This window comes from Eubalaena glacialis, chromosome 14 (assembly GCF_028564815.1).
Source record: "Eubalaena glacialis isolate mEubGla1 chromosome 14, mEubGla1.1.hap2.+ XY, whole genome shotgun sequence".
In the NCBI taxonomy this organism is placed as follows: Eukaryota; Metazoa; Chordata; class Mammalia; order Artiodactyla; family Balaenidae; genus Eubalaena; species Eubalaena glacialis.
The window spans coordinates 21,220,222-21,240,266 of NC_083729.1; the positions used below are offsets into that span (position 1 = coordinate 21,220,222).

At 54.3% G+C, this 20,045-nt stretch overlaps 1 protein-coding gene across 1 annotated transcript in view; it reads left to right on the forward strand.

The window, feature by feature from the left end:
• KCNK3 (potassium two pore domain channel subfamily K member 3) overlaps positions 1-17,025 on the forward strand; it is a 35,747-nt gene extending 18,722 nt beyond the window's left edge. The window contains exon 2 of the mRNA XM_061211304.1: positions 15,891-17,025. Coding sequence (XP_061067287.1) covers positions 15,891-16,804 — 914 coding nt within the window. The 3' untranslated portion in view covers positions 16,805-17,025. The remainder of the gene's footprint in view (positions 1-15,890) is intronic.
• Positions 17,026-20,045: the final 3,020 nt, after the last annotated feature.

The following is a 20,045-nucleotide window of genomic DNA, read 5'->3' on the forward strand; positions in this document are numbered from 1 at the left end:
GTGCCGTTCTTCCAAAAGGGAGACAGGGGAGGGTGCCCCAAAAGAGGCAGCCCTGGAGCCGCCCTTCCTTGGAGGACGGAAGAGAGGAGGGAGGGAACTCCAGGCAGCCCAACAGCATGAGGAAGTGCTCAGAGGTGAGGCGCAGAGGGAACTGGAAGTGTTGGGGGCGCCAGGAGAGAGCAGGCCAGGTTGGGGGTGCATTAGGTTGTGCACAGCCTACGTGCTGGGCCAGGAAACCCCTAGAATGTATTGTGTGCCTTTGGGGAACTAAGGAAGGCTTCTGAGTGGTGAGTGGCAGCTCAGAGCTGTGCTTTAAAACATAATATTAACAACAGCTCCCACCTCCTGAGACCTTCCACATGCCAGGCCTTGTACTAGGTACTTTGCACACTGTATTTCTAACCCCAAAGTCACCCAGCTACCTAATAAGAGAGGGGATCAGAGAGGCAGTGTGGGTTATGGGAGAAGCAGCAGGCCTGCGGTCAGGAGGCCTGGGTCCCAGGTCCAACTCCGGGCGGGACACTAACCTTTCCAGGTTTCAATGTCCCCAGCCATCGAATGGAGACCACCCCTGCCCAGTGGGCCACATAGGGCTGCTGCGTGGATTCAACAGGCATGCTCCTAAACCCTATAGTGTGCAGTGCCCATGTGGGTCTCCCCAGACTCATCCAGGGCCCTTCTGCTGCGGTGCTCACTTTGCCAGACACACCTGGGACACAGTGCTTGGGAGCCTGGCTTCTCCATCTGGAGTGGCTGGCGCTTAGCCAGGGCAACGTGCCCCCTTGGACCTGTGTGAGTAAAAGGGGACTTCTGAAAGGAAACAGCACCACTTAGCTGGTGTCAAAGACCCGCAGCCAGAAGCCCAGGCCTCTCTCCCCATCCCTCTCGGGCCACACCATCCCTGTCTCTGCTGGTCCTGTTCACTCTGGCTTCTCTTCCCCAATAACCCCGACTTGCATGTGGCTTTGGTTCACCCTGGTCTCAGTTAGGACCCAATTCTTTGTAACCCTGCAGCTCAGCTCCCCAAAACTACCCAGCCCCTCAACCCTCATCACAATCCCTGGGAGAGACAACCTGACTGGTCCACCCAGCTGATAGTTTAGGTCCTCTTGGATCAGGTGTGCATCCCTAGTCCAATCCGTAGTCCAGGGCCACATGGTACAAAGGTGCTACCTGGACCCATCCTTAACTAGGGTTGTTGCAGGACAGCTCCGAAGAGGCAGGAAGCGGGTAGCCAGCCCAGACATGTCCACCACAGACAGCCTCCCTGGGGGCCCTGGGCCCCTGCCCTCCAGCTCTCCTCTCCTCACCTCCTGCTCTGTCTGGCTCCGGGCCTGACTGAAGCATCCCAGGAATCTCTAAAGAGAACCTCCAGGGAGCTGTTCCCTGGGACGGAAAGGACTGGCCATTCAACTTCTGGGTTCATTAGGCTGGCAGAAAGCAGGGGAAGGGCTCAGAAGAGAGGGTCTTTGGCAGGATGCCATCAGGATGGATGCAGAGCCCTAAGACTCTAAGACCCAGATCCCACCCTGAGGGGCTTCCAGTGGTCTTAGGATGATGACCAGCGGGACACATTTTCCACGCTCTATCCGCAAAATGAACGGTCCCAGGGACACCTGAAAGTGCCTGGACTTTGAAGGCGAGAAGATCTAGGTTGAATCCTAGCTTTTCCAATTTTTATCTGCATGACCTTGGACAAGTAGTATTTAACCTGAGCCTTAGTTTCCTCATCAAAATGGAGTTAATAATGCTCACCTTGAAAATCATGGTGAGAACTGGAGAAGATTGCTGCAAGGGTGGCTGAGTTCCTGATACCGTTACAGTTATTAGTAGGTGCACTAGGAACAGCGAAAGCACAGGCTCTGTTCTGGCCTGTGACTGTCCCCTCTTTCTCTCCCCTTCCTTCCTCTTAGACTCTGTCCCCTCCCGGTTCCCACCTGCCACCCCAGACCCAGCCACACAGAGGGGAGGCCAGGAGGCGAGTCCCCGCGCAGGGGACCAGACCTGGGCCCTGACCGCCTCTCAAAAGCCTTGTCCAGGGCCCAGCCCCAGCCCGGGCCAGCCGCCCCCAACCTCCACTCTTCACAGGCAGACTTGAGTAAAAGGAGCTTTGCTCACAGAGGCATCACTGTGCATAAGGAGGTGGGTAAATATGCCAGGCAGCGTCTGCCAAGAGGCCAAGTGAGTGGCAGAGATGGATGCTGTGTGCAGAGCTGAGAGAAGGGGATGCTTGTGCCCCAGAACAGGAAGAAGGCTTCCTAGGAGAAGGCAATGGGGATGCGGTGGGAACACGGCAGCCAGCAACGCATCACCAGAGGCTGCGAGTGTTTTAAAAAGGAAGGCAGGGCTTCACAATAACGCTGCAAATCTAACATTGGTCTAAAATTAAAAGTGTACTTTAAAAAAAATGTAAATGGTAGAAGATGAAGAAGGAGGAGGAGGAGGAAGAAAAGAAGAGGAGAAGACGGAAAAGGAAGAAGAAGGAGAAGATGAAAGAGGAGAAGAAGGAGGAAGGAGGAAGAGAGAGAGAGTATGGCCTCAGACACTGACCTTGATCCAATTTCTAGTGACAACCAGGGCCAAGCAGCTCTGTGCAGCAGCCAGGGGTTCACACCACCCTGAACAATGTTTCCCCATATCCAGGGGCATCTTCAGAGGCCCTGCTCCCAGCCACAGGAGCACTGGCAACATTGCTGTGCCTTCTGACTCCTGGCTTCTGGATGCCTGCAGTCCCACCATCACAGAAGGGCCCCTTTGACATAGACTCCCCACATCCAGGGATAACTCTTCACTAAAGGGACAGTCTTCTCTCACCTGCCCACTGGCTTGTCTCTGTTCCCAGAGGGCAAGACTGAGCCATCCCCGTCTTCGCATCCTCTCCCAGCACTCAGCTTGGTGCCTGGCACAAAGTAGTAGGTGCTTAAGAAATATCTGTTCAATTAATTAATCAAGGCCAGCTAAGAGGGAATAAAGCCATTTTTGCTTTGGTGATTTTCCAGCTGATTTTTCGAGACCAGCCAAGTGCTGCAGCCTCCCTGGGGCCCCTCCTGCCCACTCAGCCTCCTCAGATGCCCCCCCTTAGCTGTTTCCAGGGCTGGCTCTGAGCTCTCCCACCACCTCTTGCCTGGCTGGAGCTGGTGGAGGGCGTCTTCTGGGGAGACCCAGCACACTCTTGGATCTGGCCTCTTGGGAGAAGGGCTGGAAAGAGGAAGCATCATAGCTGGGGAAAGCACGTGCTTGACAGACAGGGAACAAGCTGCCATGACTTTTCCAGAACAACCTTAAGAAGAGCAATTCATGAAGGTCCCACTTAGAGGCGCCATGGACCCAGATCCCTGACCCCAGCCCAGAGACCCTGGAGGCCACTGGGATGTGGAAGAAAGAGAGCAGAACTCGCCCTGGCTCTGCCACACACCTATGTGGCCTTGTCACCCAGCCACTCAGCTCAGTCTCCTCGGCTCAAAACCAAGGCACCTGCCTTCCAGATGCAGCATCTAATCAGCTAATACTGGTTAGGCTGCACGAGGCAACAGGTCTGAATTTGTACCCTGACTCAGCCACTCACTGGCTGTGTGGTCTTGAATGAGTTAGGGAAACTTTCTGTGCCTCGGTTTTCTCATAGGGAAAGTGGGGATAATATCTACCCCATAAAGTTTTTGTGAAGATTAAATGAAATAATGTAAAGCACTGAGTACAGTCCCTGGCACACAGATGCTCCACAAATGTGAGCTTTATGATTTACTACTATTACTACTACTATTACTACTGCTGCTACTGCATCACCACTACCACCATTATCATTAGCTCTACTGGGTGACAGGCACTGAGCTCCTGAGAAATACAAGACACCATCCCTGTCCTCAGAGTCCAGAAGGAGACTGAGAGGACAAAAGTAGACGAAAAGGAGGAGGAGGTGGAAGAGGAACAGGAAGAGGAGGGAAGGAGAAGGAAAGAAGGAAGAAGGAAAGAGGAAGAAAGAAGAAGGAAGAAGGAAGCAGCTAAAGAAGCAAAAAGGAGTAAAAGCTCAAGGCTCCAGAGACCGGTCCCTAGGGCTAGATGGGGGTGGGGCTAGGGGCCCCTTTAGCGCTCAGCAGTCAGAAGGGAGAACCTGGGAACCAACAAGACTTCAGGCAGAGACGTGCAGCCATCTCCTCCTTGACTCTCTGCGGCCTCCTGCGCTGGGAGGCTGTGCGCGGGGTGAGGTGGGAGGACAATTTTGTCTCTGAAGAGTCAGCTCTGGCTGCCCCTCTGCTTCGGCGGGACCAGCCCATCTCCAAGCCTCCCGCTTCCCATGACAGCCCAAGGGTTCTCACCCTATGCACAGCCTCTGCTCAGTGCTGACTAGAACAGCTCTGCAAAGGGCCCCAGCATCTGTGGGCCTAACACGCACCTGGAGGCTCAGGGCCATTGCTTTGGGGACCCAACTGTCCCACCAAGACGACTGCTTTCCTCATTGTTTGTAGGTGAGGGAACGTGGCCCTTCTGTAAGCCCAGAATCCTAGAATGTCACAGGACCTCAGGAACATCTCCTCCACCTCCCAGAAGAGGAACCCCAAGCCCAGAGAAGGGCAGGGTCTTACCTGTGACCATACAGTGGCACAGCTGGAAGCAGACCCCAGGTCTTCTGACTTCCATCCGGCCCTGGAGAGTCCTGAGATGACCAAGTACAATGGAAAAAGAAGAGCCTTTGAATTTCAAGTTTGATTCTAGCATTTATGGCCTGAGATAAAACACTTTACCTCACTGAGCCTCAGTTTCCACACCCGTAAAATAGAAAATAATAATAGTAAATACCTCCTCTACGGGATTGCGTAGCTCTGCGAGCTCAAACAATAGAATGTACAGAAGTTGCTTTGTAAATGACAAAGGGCTGCTTAAGTGCAACACAGAAATAGTTATTATTCTAGAACTTAGAGCACTACATATATTAAGGACTCAAAAAACGTCTGCTGGTTGAATGGATGTATGTTTGTGGACTGGACAAAGGGCTCCAGGAGCACTGATTTGTTTAGGTGGGTGGGATCAAGGAAGGCTTCGCAGAGCCCGTGACTTGTGAAATGGAATTTGATGGAGGAGTAGAAGCCCATCAGGGAGAAAAAAAGAGCATGAACAGTGTTCAGAAATGGGAAAATGCAGCCATGCCTCCAAAGAGCTGTGGATACCAATTCCACATGCAGGTTTGGGCTCCAGACCCTGCTCAGAACTCACCCCTATCCTCAGGGCCTGTGCGTGGTATGTGGAACAGGGGGAGCTAGCAATTTATTAAATCCTAAAATATAACTTGTCCGAGAAGAAATAACCTTCTAATCTAACTTCCCATTTGATGGGTAAGAAAACAGAGGCTCAGGAGCTGACATGCCTTAACAAAGACCCTACAGCAGGCTCAGCAAACTAGAGCCTGTGAGCTGAATTGGCCCACCGCCTGCTTTTGTAAATAAAGTTTTTTTGGAACACAGCCATGCCCATTCATTTACATATTGTCTATGGCTGCTTTCTTGAGACAATGGCAGAGCTGAGTGGTTGCAGGAGACCATAAGGTCTGTCAAGCCTAAAATATTTGCTATCTGGCCATTTACAGGAAAAAGTTCAACAAGTCCTGTCCTACAGCAAGGTAGTGGCAGAACTAGGATGGGAGCCAGGCCCCCGACTCCTGGTTGGGTGTTCTTTAACTCCGTGCGTGCGTACCCTACCCTCTGGGGTCCACCTCGCCCCATGTAACACGGCCTGCAGGATGCAATTTCAGGCAGCCAGGCTCTGGGCAGGCTCAGCTCCAGGACACATGGTGCAGCCAACAGGGAACACCCAGGCTGGCCACTGTTGCCCCTATGACCCAACAAGGCTTCCTGCCGGGAGCAGTTCGGTCCCTTTTGGGGGAGTCTGACAAGGAGATGCCAACATGTGCCTGCTTCTCCTCCGTGGGCAAAACAGGAAGAGCCAGAGAGTGTAAGTGTAGGACTCAGGCCAGCCAGATGCCAGACTTACAGACACAGCCTTTCAAGAAGCACAAGTGTGGGGGTGGGGGGACTGGCATCCCAGCCATCTGCTGAGGTGGCCAAGTCCACTTTCAATTGTGCTGTAGAATTCCTTTCTCAATGCCAGACTGTCCCTGGTGGATTCATTTAATTAAAACCCCACCAGATCCAATCTGTTGCAAGTTCTAAGCTCACACATGTTCTATCCAGCTAGTCACAGGATACAGACAGGCCACAGGCCTGGGCCATGGCCACCTGCTGCAGTGGCTGGGCTAGAACAGACCTCACAGCCCCCGGGTCAGTACCCTCCCGGATTCACCCAGTGTTGCTGCCCTGTGTTGTGTGAGACACTGCCCGTTCTGGGCCTCGTGCTCTGTCCATCCTCCCTGGCTCCATCCCATTCAACCCTCAGGCTCATCTTTGATGACTCCTTTCCTTGATTCACTCATTCAGCAGAGATTTATTAAAGCGCCAGTTACGTGCCGAGCACTCCTTCTAAGTGTGAGGAATCTGGTAGTAACAAAAGAGACGAAAATCTCTGCCCTCATGGGCCTTACAGTTTAAATCCACAAATACGAGAGCATCTCACACACTGTATCTACTCTTTCCTTTCTCCCCTCTCCTTTCCTTTCCTCCTCTTTCGTCCCTTCCTCCCCTCCCCTCTCCCCTCCTGAACCTAGTTTAGGCCTGAGCACTTGACAATGGGACCATGCAGGGGCCTCCTGATGCATCCTCCTGCCTGCCATCTCCCACTGCCATCCCCACCCCTACACATAGGGATGCCAGGAAAATCCATCTCCATACCTCTTTGGCATGTACCTCCCCTACTCAGGAGCTGTCAATGGCTCCTCGCTGTCTTCAAGTTAAGATTTGAATTCCTGCACCTCCCCTTCCAAGCTCTTCCCATTTTAGTCCTTGCTCACCATACCAACCTTCACTACTTTCTGCTCTAAATAACCCAGAACTTTTGTTGTTAGGTTTATAATATTCATTTCTTTATATGTAATAGATTTTTGTAGAAAATATAGAATCTATAAAAGAAAATTAAAAGTAATCATGAGCCCATGATTCAAAGATAAACTCTTAGGAGCTTTTTAGTGTATTTCCTTCCAGCTTCTCTTTCTGTGTGTGTGTATAGCTGCATTTTTCATATTTGTATATTTACTGTGGGATCCCATTATACATAAAGGGTTGTATCCTACCATTTGTATTTAACCTTCGATGGTGGTTTTCTATGTAATTAAGAGACTCCTAAGAACAGCACTTTAATGGCTACACAATATTCCACCACATAAATATACCTTAATATGTTTAACCAAACCCTATTGGTGAACATTTGGACTGTTTGCAATTTTTCACAATGAAAATGCTGCTATAAACATCCTTGTTCATAAATCTTTGTTCCAATCTCTGGTTATTTTCCCAGGAGAGATTCCTAGAAGTGGCATTGCAGGGTCACGGGCAGACACATTTTCAAGGCTCTTGAGGCATATCGTGTAGCTGCCTTCCAGAGAGAGTCCGCCCGTCCCCCTCCACCCCCCATTTGTGAGCATGCCCATTGGCCTCGGGTTAATTTTCTCTGCCCCTAACATACCACGTGTCTTCCTAGCATTGTGTCTTTGTTTCAACAGCTCCCCTCCATCAGAACCCTGCATTTCCCACCCATCCTTTAGAGCTCAGGGCAAATACCACCTCCTCCATGAAACCCTTCCTGATATCCTAACTGAAGCTCTCCACCACTAGCCCTCCCTCAGGTCCTGTCTTAAATTCTTCCTAAAACATTTCCTACCTTTGCCTAGCATCTTAATAATTTGTGTAATAATAACCTCTTCTTTGGGAGGGGCATTGAAGTTTTCAAAGTGCTTCCACTGAGATGTTTCATCTGATTCCCTTTCACATGGAAAGTGTTTTGAGGTCAAGGACTGTGGTTTGATCATCTGGGTCTACTTCCCCTGGCCCCATCACCCACCTCAAGTCTAGCCCAACCTCAAGCTAGCCCTTAATTTACTGGAAGTTTACGACAGCCTTCACTATTCCTAGTCCTACCAGAACAGACTTCAGAGGGCTCCCCTCTGCAGCGAGGACTGAGCTAGATCAGAACGCCTTGGATTTCAGTCCTGGCTCTGTCCCTGCCCCTCTCTGGGCTTCAGTTTACCCATCTATAAAATGAGCGAGTTGAACTACATAGTCTCCCATACTCCAGGATAGATGGCTCCCGCGGCCCCTGGCCCCAGGCACCCAGAGCAGCCCTGGGGTGCCTCCGAGGGCCCCTGTGCAAAGCCAGCCTCTGGGATAGGCCAGAGGGAGCTGGCCAGGGAGGCAGGCCTGGCTCCAGGCCAGGCTGTGTCTGCAAACACTGACCTTGGCTGCCGCGGGGATTTTCCATGACACCAGCACCACCCCCCTCAGCTCCCCCTAATCCCATGTGGGCCCGGGGAGGGCAGAGGAGGGGGGCTGTCCTACATCAGAGAACCCTGAACCGGAGTCATAGGGGCATCTGCGGATGGAAGAGAGCTAAAAGAGAGACAGAGGAGAGGGCAGTGGGCCGCCACATGGGAAGCTGGGGAGGAAGGCAGGGGGAGGGGGAGGAAGGCAGGGGGAGGGGGACGACCATGGTGGGGAGTGGGGACAAGAGCCGGAAGAGGAGCCGGGAGGATGGGAAGAGAGGATGTGGAGAGGGGCAGGGCCGGGGCGGGGGCGGGGGCTGTGCCTCCGAGCTGTCCTTCCCAGGCGCTCTGGCCTGGAGGGGGACAAACTCCAGATCCAGTTCTGCACACTGGTCCCTCCTGCCAACCCAAGTCCTTCAGGCCCCAGTGGTTTCCCAGGCCTAGCTCAGGCCTTGGTCAGGGCCGGGGACAGCAGGGGATTCCTTCTGGGCCCTGAGGCTGATTTCATTTTGCAGGGTCCTGGGGGCCACAGGGAGGGCAGGAGCTATGAGTCACAAAGGGCCCTCCTCCTATCCCCCCCGCCACTCCCCCCCCACCCACCCCCACCCACCCACCCCCCACCCCCCCACCCCCCCGCTGCCGCCGACTGCTGGGTGTCTAGGGGAGGTTTCTCTCATCCACATCTCATATTTCTGGGCTGTCTGGGCTGAACAGCGTTATCTGAGCAGCTGCATCCACCCGGCCTTGTGCCGGACACTGAGGGGACTTGCAGGCCCTCCGGGGTCTCAGAGCCCTGCAGAGCTCCTCTGCACAAATCCAGGCCTGAGAGCGAGGCAGAGGGAGAGGTCTCTCCAGCTCTGGGAAGGCGCTCCAAGGTTCTTGGAAAAGGCAAGGTCTGAGCTGGATCCTGCAGGATGGAAGGAGAGGGCCTGCGCTCCCCTCCCCATCTCCACCAAGCTGGGCAGCCTCTTTCTTCCCTCCCTCCCAGGACCTGGGCCAGCTTCCTTCCGCCTCATCTCCTTTAACACACCAATTAGGTCCCTGCGGAGCCTCCGGTCCTACTTCCTGGCTTCTCACTGCTGCCACCTCCAGATCAAGGGGGCGGCTCCCTGTCTGTGCCTCAGGGTCCTCCGTGGGCCTTTCTGAGGTGCCTTCTGCAGGCCCAGCAGGAGAGCTCAGCCTGCTCTGGGGGTGCCTATGTCTCACAGCCAGTCCCCTGGAGCTGCCCCGTCTCCCTCAAGCCCCCAGTCCTCTCCGGCTGCCCCACCAGACCCAGACAGCACGCTGAGGTCACACCCCCTCCCCAGGTGCAGCTTTGCATCAGCCCAGCTTGGTCCAGAGTGCACAGCCTTTCAGTACCTCTGGCCACGGGTCACCTCATCCATCTTCTCTCAGGGCAAACATTAGCCCGGCCAGGGCCATATTTACATTAGATAACTAGGTCTGCGGGAAACCAAGAAACAGGTTGCAGCTAGGCATTGCCAAGGGCTGTGTGTTTCTAATCTACAGACGGGCTGGGCCAACCAGAGACGGGACACCAGAGAATCTCAAAGTCAGAGACCCGGAAGAAGGACCTTAGAGTTCTTGTTGCTACAGAGGAGCGTTTCCCAAACTGTGCTCCAAGGAACACTTGTCCAGCAATATGCACTGTGAGAGAAGTGTTCCAAGGTCATACAAGCAGGAAAACTTAAGCACATTCTCCCAACTTCAGCTGACCTTGCTCTTGAACACGTGTGTGGCTCTGATAAAGGCTCCACTTAAATCAAATGACAACAAATGCAGTTGAATTCAGCATTCCTGCAATTTCATTTAACCAAGCAACACTTTTCTCATCCAACAGTTATTAATAGTCCATGAAATTGGTATTCCAGGAAATTACCTTTGGGAAACACTGATCTCAGAATGTCAATGCTGAAAGGAACTTTAAAGACCATCTAATTTTGATGTTCCCCAAAATATTCATACTAATGATTAATATTTATGGATCCCAACATCCTAAGCATTTTAAGTCAACTAACTCATCAAATCCCCAGAGCCACTCTATGAGGTAAGTGCATCATTATTCCCATTTTACAGATGAGGAAACTGAGGCGCTTAGAAGATTAAGTAACCTGGCCAAAGCTGAAAGCTGTTTGACTTCAGAGTCTGCTCTCACCTATACCACTAAACTGCAGAGATCCCTGTGGAAAATAGAAATATCCATTTTCAGCATTTCAAAAGCATAATATAACTTAATTCAGTCTCAGAATCAGTTATCCCATGCTAATCAGAAGTTCTGACTGGCAAATGTGTTCCTAATTAATTTTGATGGGAAAATAATTCATTTTTTCACAATTATCTATGCAGTGTCTATTCTAGGTAGTAGCTACACTGTACTGATCAACATATTATACTTCACATGTAAAATATTTAAAAATTTAGACTGTATGAATGGGTGTGGGTGAACAAAAAAAACAAAAAAGGCATCCATAGCAGGGGGAAAAGGTGGGAACCTTTTATCTTGTCCTGTCTTTCCATGTCACAGATGAGGAAAATTGAGCCCCAGAGAGGAAAAGGGACTTGCCCAAGGCACAAGCTGGTTATGGTTAGGGCCAGGTCAGACCCCCAGATCTCCCGCCTTCTAGACCCAAGCTCTTTCTTCCACCCAAGGCTGTGGTCAGCTTTCTAACTTTGTGGCCAGCTAGGCCAGGGGTAAGAGGTCAGGCACTCAAGCTGGCGGGCACGTGAGGTCAATGGGAGCAGACAGCTGAGTCCAATCCAGCCAAGGCCATTACCAAGGGCTCAGACTGGTTATTTGTGCTTCGACTAGAAGGAAATAGTCCACAGAGAGAAAAAGTTCAGTAAGAGGGAGGGATGGCCCCCAACCCTCTGCATCTCCCTGGAAGACAGAGCTTTGGCCGGTTTCTGAGGCCCTTGGTGATGTTGGGAGGAAAATAGAAGAACTAAGGCCCTGGGGTTCCCATCCCACCTAATTTTTCCTGCTGTCTCAAAGTATTCATAATTAATATTTATGTCCAGCCACATAATTTTTAAATCTAGCCACTTGGCTTCCTCAGGTAAATTCTATGCTCCAGCCAGGTTTCTAGGCCATCTCTTAGCTGGGTTGCTCCCAAGCAGGGGCTGCTGGGCTCTGGTTGAATGAACAGGTCAACCTTGGTTATACTGAGCCAGAGGGCAGAGGACAGAGCATTGAGTTTGGAATGAAATATCCCAGGTTATAGTCCTGCCTCTTCCATTCACTAGCTGTGTGATCTTGAGCAGGTCACTCTCCCTCTCTGGGCCTCCATCACCTCATCTGTACAATATAAGGACTGGGCCATATGGTCAGTAAGGACCTTTCTGGCTCTGAGCATATGGTGGATTCAGGAAGGGTAGCTGGGAGAAGAGGGGACAGAAACAGCCCCAGTCAGCTCTCTGAGAGGCAGGGTCTAGAGTCTCAGGGTCAGGGCGTGAGTTCTGGCTGGTCGGTCCATCAGGTATTATGAGGGAGGATCCTCAGAGAATCAGCCCTGGAGCATAGCCTCTGTGTATGACAGCAACACACAAGGACAGATGGAGCCCCTCATCCTGAGATGCGCAGGGCTGGACAGGAAGGAGAAAACGGGGACTCCCTTTGCCCCCCCTCCCTCGTAAAAACCAAGCCTGAGCACTGGGCAGGCAGCAGGCCTGCTGGCAGGCAGACAGGCCTTGCCAAACTCCCAGTTACTTCCCAGAAGTTCCAGGGCCCCCTGGGAGTGGCTCCACCCCTGCTGGCGCCCCTCCAAGCTGGGTGCCCACGTCAGCAGGTCCTCCCAGCTCCCTCACCCTTTCACCCAGTGACAATAGAACAGGCGAAGGGGCGGGGGCATGCTGACCCTAGGCCCGATGCTTGGAGAAGCATCTGAATGCCTTGGCATTGCACCCCTGTTGCCATTTCTGCCCCATCCAGCTCAGGGCAGTGCCTGAGGACGAGGCTCCACATGGACTGCTCTCCTCTCGGGTCTCAGTTTCCCATCCTGATCGCCTTCCTGGGTGATAAATTGGCTCTGAGGCATCAGAATGAGCGATGAGTCAGAAAGTCTAGTGGCCTTGGCCAACTCACGAGGCTTCTCCAGCTTTCATTATTCCAACTATAAAGTGGAGATAGTCATAATAATGACCTTGTAGGAAGTTTTTGAGAATTAAAGTTAAAAATGTATCTGAAGGATAAGATCTGCAGTCTCAGCGTGTGGTAGGAAGTGAGGGTGGGCCCTGGAGGGCACCTGACCCCAAAGGTGGGGCAACACTGGACAGGACAGCGGCCGTGGCAGAGCATGAGACTTGGGGCCGGGGGGCTCTGTGGGCAGCCAGGCCGGCAGGCACTGGGTTTTCCTAAAGGATGGTGGACCGGGAGCAATCACAGCTTATGAACAGACACAGGTGAGGTGCAATGGTGGTGAGAGGAGGTCCTTTTCCCTGACGCGGGGATGTAGTTGCCTGACCCCATCAGGGACTGCCTGCCACTCAGGACTGCACTTTCAGGCCGACTTTCCCCTGTGAGACCCCTCACTGCTCCTTCTGTCGTGAACTCCACAGGTTCCAAAGTACTTTTATGTCCAGTCTCTCCTTTACTCCTTTTTTTTTTTTTTTTGGCTGCGCCATGCGGCTTGCGGGATCTTAGTTCACTGACCAGGGATCAAACCTGGGGCCCTGGCAGTGGAAGTGCAGAGTCCTAACCACTGGACCGCCAGGGAATTCCCTCTCCTTTACTTCTGACAGCAGCTCTGGCAGTGGTGGCCAGGGTGGGGATTAACAGCTGTAGCTCAACCCCCCAGAGTGCAGAGCACACAAGAGAGGTCCAAAGAGGGGAAGGGATTTGCCCAATGTCACACAGCCAGACTGTGGTCAAGCTGGGGCTGGTCCATGCCTCCCTATCCCTGTTCAGCCGTGGCCACAGTGCTGTTCCCTCCCCCGCGTCCTATGCTGCGCCGGCCTGGGGGACAGGGAAGGGCAGGATGGGGAGCTGCTCTGGCTCGGAGCCTGCCCAGCTGTCGAGGTGAGTTGTGGTCTGGCTGCTGTGGCCGAGCTGGCGGGCACAATCTGTTCTCACCCTGCTGGGGTGCAGACGGGCCAGGCATGGCAGCTCAAGAGCTCAGCTATCCAGGCCCCTGGCAAACGGTGACACAGTCACCAGCTAGATGCCACGGTCAGGGAGCAGGGAAGCCCATTCTAAGGGCGGCCCACAGCCTCACACACCCCAGCAGCAGTCCCCCGACCTCCCTGAGCTTTAAGATTCACATGGCTTTAGGCTGACAGAGATGCCAAGTTTACTGGAAATGAGCTGTCTGCCAGCCCAGATGATCTCTTGGAAATGTGAGGGAAACCTGGCACTTCATTGTGAGCTGTCACTGAGCTGTTACTGAGCGCTTGATATGTACCAGACTCTGTGCTAAGTGTTATACACATTATCTCACTTATTTCTCCCCAAAAGTCCTGTGATGCAGGTGCTACTTATTAGCCCCATTTTACAGATGTGGAAACTAAGGCTCAGAGAGGGTTTTTTTTTTTAAAAAACACACAGTCCATGGCAGAGTCAGGATTTGAATTCAGATCCCATACCAAAGCAGACGGTATCCTGCCTTGCCATCAATTCATCAAACATATTTTGGGCATAGCCCATGGTCATGGCTGGCAATGAGGGGGGGGGGAGGAACATGACAAAGTCCAGCAGTGCCCACCCCCACCCACCCCAAGCTAGTATTTAGCTGTACATATGTATTTACAGTTGGGGGACCTGAGTGACAGAGTAGGGGATGGTGGTAGTACTGGCCCTGGACTTCAAAGCTGAACATTCTCAGTGCCACTCAACACAGGGATCACTTCCAGCTGTGAGCAATCCAGGATGGCTGCAGAGAAGCAGCAGCATTTTAAAGTTTTTTGTTTTTTTAAATTTTTAAAAATTTATTTTATTTTTGGCTGCATTGGGTCTTTGTTGCTGGGCGCAGGCTTTCTCTAATTGCGGGGAGCAGGGGCTACTCTTCGTCGCAGTGCTCGGGCTTCTCATTGAGGTGGCTTCTCTTGTTGCGGAGCATGGGCTCTAGGTGCTCGGGCTTCAGTAGTTGTGGCATGCGGGCTCAGTAGCGTGGCTCGTGGGCTCTAGAGCGCAGGCTCAGTAGTGGTGGCGCACAGGCTTAGCTGCTCCGCGGCATGTGGTATCTTCCTGGAACAGGGCTCGAACCCGTGTCCCCTGCATTGGCAGGCAGATTCTTAACCACTGTGCCACCAGGGAAGCCCTTGGTTAAGTTTTGATAAGGCTTAAAAAGGTGGGAAAAATGGAAAGCATTACTTTATTATAATAATCCTGTTAATAAAAGCAATAAATATCTTAATAGCTCAGTGAAGGAAGCAGGGCCAGGACCAGCAGACATCATTTTACAAATGAGGAAACATGCTCAGAGAGGGGGAGTAATTTTCCCAAGGTCACACAGCCACTAGTGACAGGGCCAGAACTTGTGCCTAGGGCTTCTGAGTTCCCATCTAGGGTCCTTTCCCCTCTAGGTCTCCAGGCAGAACTCTTGACTTAGGCCATGTGATGGTTGGCTCAGAGGGAGGCTTTGCCTCTGCCTGGCTCCTGGCTGGGTGAGGGCCGAGGGGCATGGTAGGGCGTGATAGGGTTGAGACTGTCTGACTGGTGATAGTAACACCTGGAAGGACAACCAGGGCCCTTGCTTTGGCAAAGGCAATGCCGCATCCCCATGAGGAGAGAACCTACATTGGGGCCAGGCATAGAGGATGACCCCAGGGCCCCACAGAGGGTTTGATGAGGACTCTGGAGCACTAATTCATGGGGGGAGGGCACTGTCTCCTTTCTCCTCCTCTGACACGGGTGGGCCAGCTGCCTCTGGGAGACTGGTGGGCCCCAGGGGCGAACTACCCCCATAAGCTTTGGCTGGAAGCAAGGAAGTCATCAAGGACCCCCAGGGTCCCTCCCTTCACACTGAATCACAGGATGCAGGACTCATTCAGTCCAACCTCCACCCCTTATAGTCAAGGAAACCGAGGCCCAGAGAGGACAAGGAACAAGTCCAAAGCCCACAGACACTAAACTAGAATCCAGGTCTCCCAACTGACTTGCCAGTACCGTTTCACGCTATCCACGCTGCCTCTAGACTAAGTTCCCAACAGCAGCACGAGTCAGCTCCTATTCTGGGTAGAGAAAATGGTCGGGTCTTTGAAGCCAAACAGACTCTAATTCAAACGCAGGTTGCTCTGCCTCCAAACAGTGGGACCCCGGAAAAGTCACTTAACCCTCCCTCCTTCCTCTTTCCTTCCTACCTACCCCCTGGAGTGGTCATGATAGTAAGTGAGAAATCATCAGCAAGGAACTAGCACAGTGCCTAGGAACAAGGATGCACCCATAACTGTGAGTCGTCTTCTCTTCGGCCAAAGGAAAAAGAGGCCAGACTCTGCGAGGTTGGGGAAGGAGAGGGGAGAGTAGGGGGAAGGGAGGCAGGTTTCTGGAAGGGCAGCCCCATAGCACGTGTTTTCTCTCCTCTTCCCCTTTCCCCCCCAGGCTACGGCCACGCAGCGCCCAGCACCGACGGCGGCAAGGTGTTCTGCATGTTCTACGCGCTGCTGGGCATCCCGCTCACGCTGGTCATGTTCCAGAGCCTGGGCGAGCGCATCAACACCTTCGTCAAGTACCTGCTGCACCGCGCCAAGAGGGGGCTGGGCATGCGGCGCGCGGACGTGTCCATGGCCAACATGGTGCTCATCGGCTTCTTCTCGTGCATTAGCACGCTGTGCATCGGCGCCGCAGCCTTCTCCTACTACGAGCACTGGACCTTCTTCCAGGCCTACTACTACTGCTTCATCACGCTCACCACTATCGGCTTCGGCGACTACGTGGCGCTGCAGAAGGACCAGGCGCTGCAGACGCAGCCGCAGTACGTGGCCTTCAGCTTCGTCTACATCCTCACGGGCCTCACGGTCATCGGCGCCTTTCTCAACCTCGTGGTGCTGCGCTTCATGACCATGAACGCCGAGGACGAGAAGCGCGACGCCGAGCACCGCGCGCTGCTCACGCGCAACGGGCAGGCGGGCGGCGGCGCCGGCGGCGCGGGCGGCAGCGCGCACACCACGGACACCGCCTCGTCCACGGCTGCGGCAGGCGGCGGCGGCGGCGGCTTCCGCAACGTCTACGCCGAGGTGCTGCACTTCCAGTCTATGTGCTCGTGCCTCTGGTACAAGAGCCGCGAGAAGCTGCAGTACTCCATCCCCATGATCATCCCGCGGGACCTCTCCACGTCCGACACGTGCGTCGAGCAGAGCCACTCGTCGCCGGGAGGGGGCGGCCGCTACAGCGACACGCCCTCGCACCGCTGCCTCTGCAGCGGGGCGCAGCGCTCCGCCATCAGCTCCGTGTCCACGGGCCTGCACAGCCTGTCCACCTTCCGCAGCCTCATGAAGCGCAGGAGCTCCGTGTGAACGCCTTGCGGGGCCTGGAGCACCTGGGAGCGCGGGCGGGGCGGGGGGCTCCTGCCCGGAGGAGCAGCGGGGTCGGCGAAGAGACCGCCCCAGCCGCCTTTGGCGCCCCTACACCCCTCACCACCCTCCCCCCGCCCCCCATCTCCGACTGTGCCTGCTTGCACCAGCCGGCAGGAGCCGGGGCTCTGAGGACCCCCTGGAGCCCGCATCTGCGCCCTGCAAATTCCGAGAAATGTGAAAATTGGGGGGTGGGGGTGGGGGTGGGGGTGGGGGGTCTGGGAGGGAAGGCAGAAGCCGGGAGCCTCCCATCCCTTTGGAAGAATAAGGAGCTCCCCATTTGGCAGAGGCCCTGCTGGTAACCAGACCATCACCCCCTCCCCCTGTCCCTTACGGAGGGAACTTCGTGTTCCGTGTAAGTTTGCATCTCTATTTATACCTCTGTCCTGCCAGGTCTCCCACCTTCCCTTGGCTCCAAAAGTCAGGGTGTCTTTGTCGAGGTCACACCACTCAGTCCCACTCCCCTTCCTCATCCCCAGCTGTGTCTCCCAGTCTCCCACTACCTTTTGTGTTGTTTTGCATGGCTTTGCAGTTATGGAGGAAATGGAAACCCAGCAGTCCCTAAAGCTAGTCCCCAGAGGGCAGGCAGATGGAAGCAAGGACAGGCAGGCTGCAGAAGGGGTGGAGAAGGGAAGGGGGAGGCAGGGGCCCAACAGTCTCCAGGGTGGTCCCCTTGGTAGGTGAGAGCTAACTGGCCTCCAGTCACATCCTCAGGTGGGGCCGGAGGGACTCCAGCCTTCCAGACACTGCTCTTGAAATCAAACAGAAAACTTCCTTCTTGCCATCACTGGCCGCTGCTGCTAATAACCGACTCTTAGATCCGTGAAATGAGTTTGAAAACCCTGTCCTGACTACCCATTCGTTTGATTCTCACCACACCCCAGTTAGGTCACCAGGGCAGGAGTTCTCATCCCCATTTTACAGATGACACTGAGATCCAGACAGGTGACATGACTTGCCCAAGGTGACACAGGTAGCAAAAGGCAAAGGGGAGCAAGAACCCAGGCTGTTTGTTCTGAGCCTAAGTGCTCTTTCTTTCGACTCCTCTTCCTGCTCTTTGAAAGCAAAGTTCCCAGCCTGCACACCCTGGCATTGTGTGGGCAACTGGGCCTTAGACCAGAACCAGAGCCCAGGACTGAGCCAGTGCTGGGCTCAGCCGCTCCTCTGCTTGGCCACGAGGCAGGGCTCTGAGTGGGCTGCTGAAACAGGGTAGGACCACTCAGTCTCTGAACTTCCTACTTACGAACAGGGGAGTCCTTAGGGCCAGATAAGCAGAGCTGGGGCTGACAGCAGAAAGGCCAGGAGCTGGAGCTCTAGGAGTTGAGGAATTGGGCAGAGCAGCCTAGAGAGCTGGCAGGCATATCCTCCTGGGACGTGAACCCTAACCCCACAACCAGTGTTGGTGCCTGTGTCCCAAGTAGCTAGAGATAAGCCATAGCTGCAGCAAGGAACGCTCCTCCCAGGTGTACCCCCTGCCTACCCCACCTGCAACCCAGAAGCCCAGGTAGAGAGCAGCAGTTGGAGGTGAGACCCTAGGCTCCACGGTCAGGACCCAGAGCTAGAGCTGGGACCGTGACTCAGGACAGCATCAAGGGATGGGTGAGGGGCCTCTCCCCCTCCAGACTGCCCCCTCTTACTGCTCCCGTCTCAGCTCCTTCACACTGCTGAGCAAGGCCAGCCCTGGCATTCAGGGAAGCTGTAGTGGAGGCCCCCAGGGTGATCAGCCTTAGCCCCACCCTGACCCTGCGCTCCGGCCTCTGGGCACCCCTGGGAGGGAAGAAGTCTGGCCTGGCCTGTGTGTGAGTCCCGTCTCAGTGTGGAGGAGTTGGCTGCCCAGGTGCCACAGAGAGCAGGGCCCAGGACCCGGGGCTGCCCTCTGTGTTTATGTTGGGGTGCCTCTGTCCTGTGTGCGACCCTGCCCTCGAGGGGTCCCGTCCCGTCAGTCCCAAGGGAGCCGCAACCAAAGTTGTAGGGAGATGGTGGGGAAGGAGGCCGAATGGCCCTCGCGGAGCACGGCGGACTGCTCGGTCTGCGGCCAGGTCTTTCCTAGGGAACTGGAAGGCCGGTGTTGCTTCTCCCTCACCCCCTCCCACTGAAGGCAGCCTTTCTGCTTCCCCAATGCCTTATGCCTGGGCACACTGCCACAGAATATGCAATACGTGTGGGTGACACGCCCCCGCGCCCACACCCTCACCCCGGGCAGCCCCTGGACCCCACAGGCCGCAGCTGCCACGGCCTTCCGTCAGCCCCTCCTGCCTATCTGTCTTCACACTGAGAATGGCGCCTAATAAATGCTGTCCATGGAGACCAGGCTCAGGCTCAGCCGCCTCTGTCATCGTGTACCCCTGGCACTGCCAGGGAGCGGCCACTCCCCCGCTGGGGTCTGAGGACGCACCCAGCAGACGCAGCTCATGGGTGAGATACATCGCGGGCACCTCTCTTCCAGGTACATTTTCCTCTGGGTGTGGAGGGACAACTCAGCCTGGGACTGGGCCCCAGAGCCCAGGACAGACCCGGGAGCAGATGTATCCTGAAGTGTTGCCAGCGCCTGGAATCAGCTAGCCAGTGGCTTCCAGATATCACTGAGTACAATCCGCAGTGGCCTTTGACACCACAACCCATGCCTATCTCCCTGTCTGTCTTTCTTTCATGAAACAGTGCTTAACCCCTACTACAGCCAATGCATTCTAATACTTTCTATTCTAGTTCATGTTATAAAATGCTGGTCACAACCCACTAAATTGATTTCTCTCCCCACTAATGGTTTGCTCCCTGCAGATTGAAATACACTAGAGAAATAAAGGCAGTGTGGGTAAGGCTGCTTTATCCCAGTCCTCCCACCTACCCACATAGGTCAGTTGAAAAATACAGAGAGAGACCTATTTACTGGGGATCCAGGGGTCGAAGAAAGAAGTGGTGGCACCTGCAGGAGGCAGGACACAGCCAAGCCTTGTGTGACGGCGCTCCTGGCTGCTCCTTGCAGCTGCAGGCAGGCCCCTGGGACACACTGCTTGGCCTTCGGCCCTTGGGGTGGCCATGGCACAACCGGCCCTGAGCTCCCATTGGCTCACCGCACCTAAGACTACCTCATCAAAAGCCAGGGCTTCCTGCCCAGGGCCTATCTGCCTCTGTCTTTCTTAGAAGAGCTAAGTTAAACAATGTCATTTTTGAGGTCAGCAGTAAC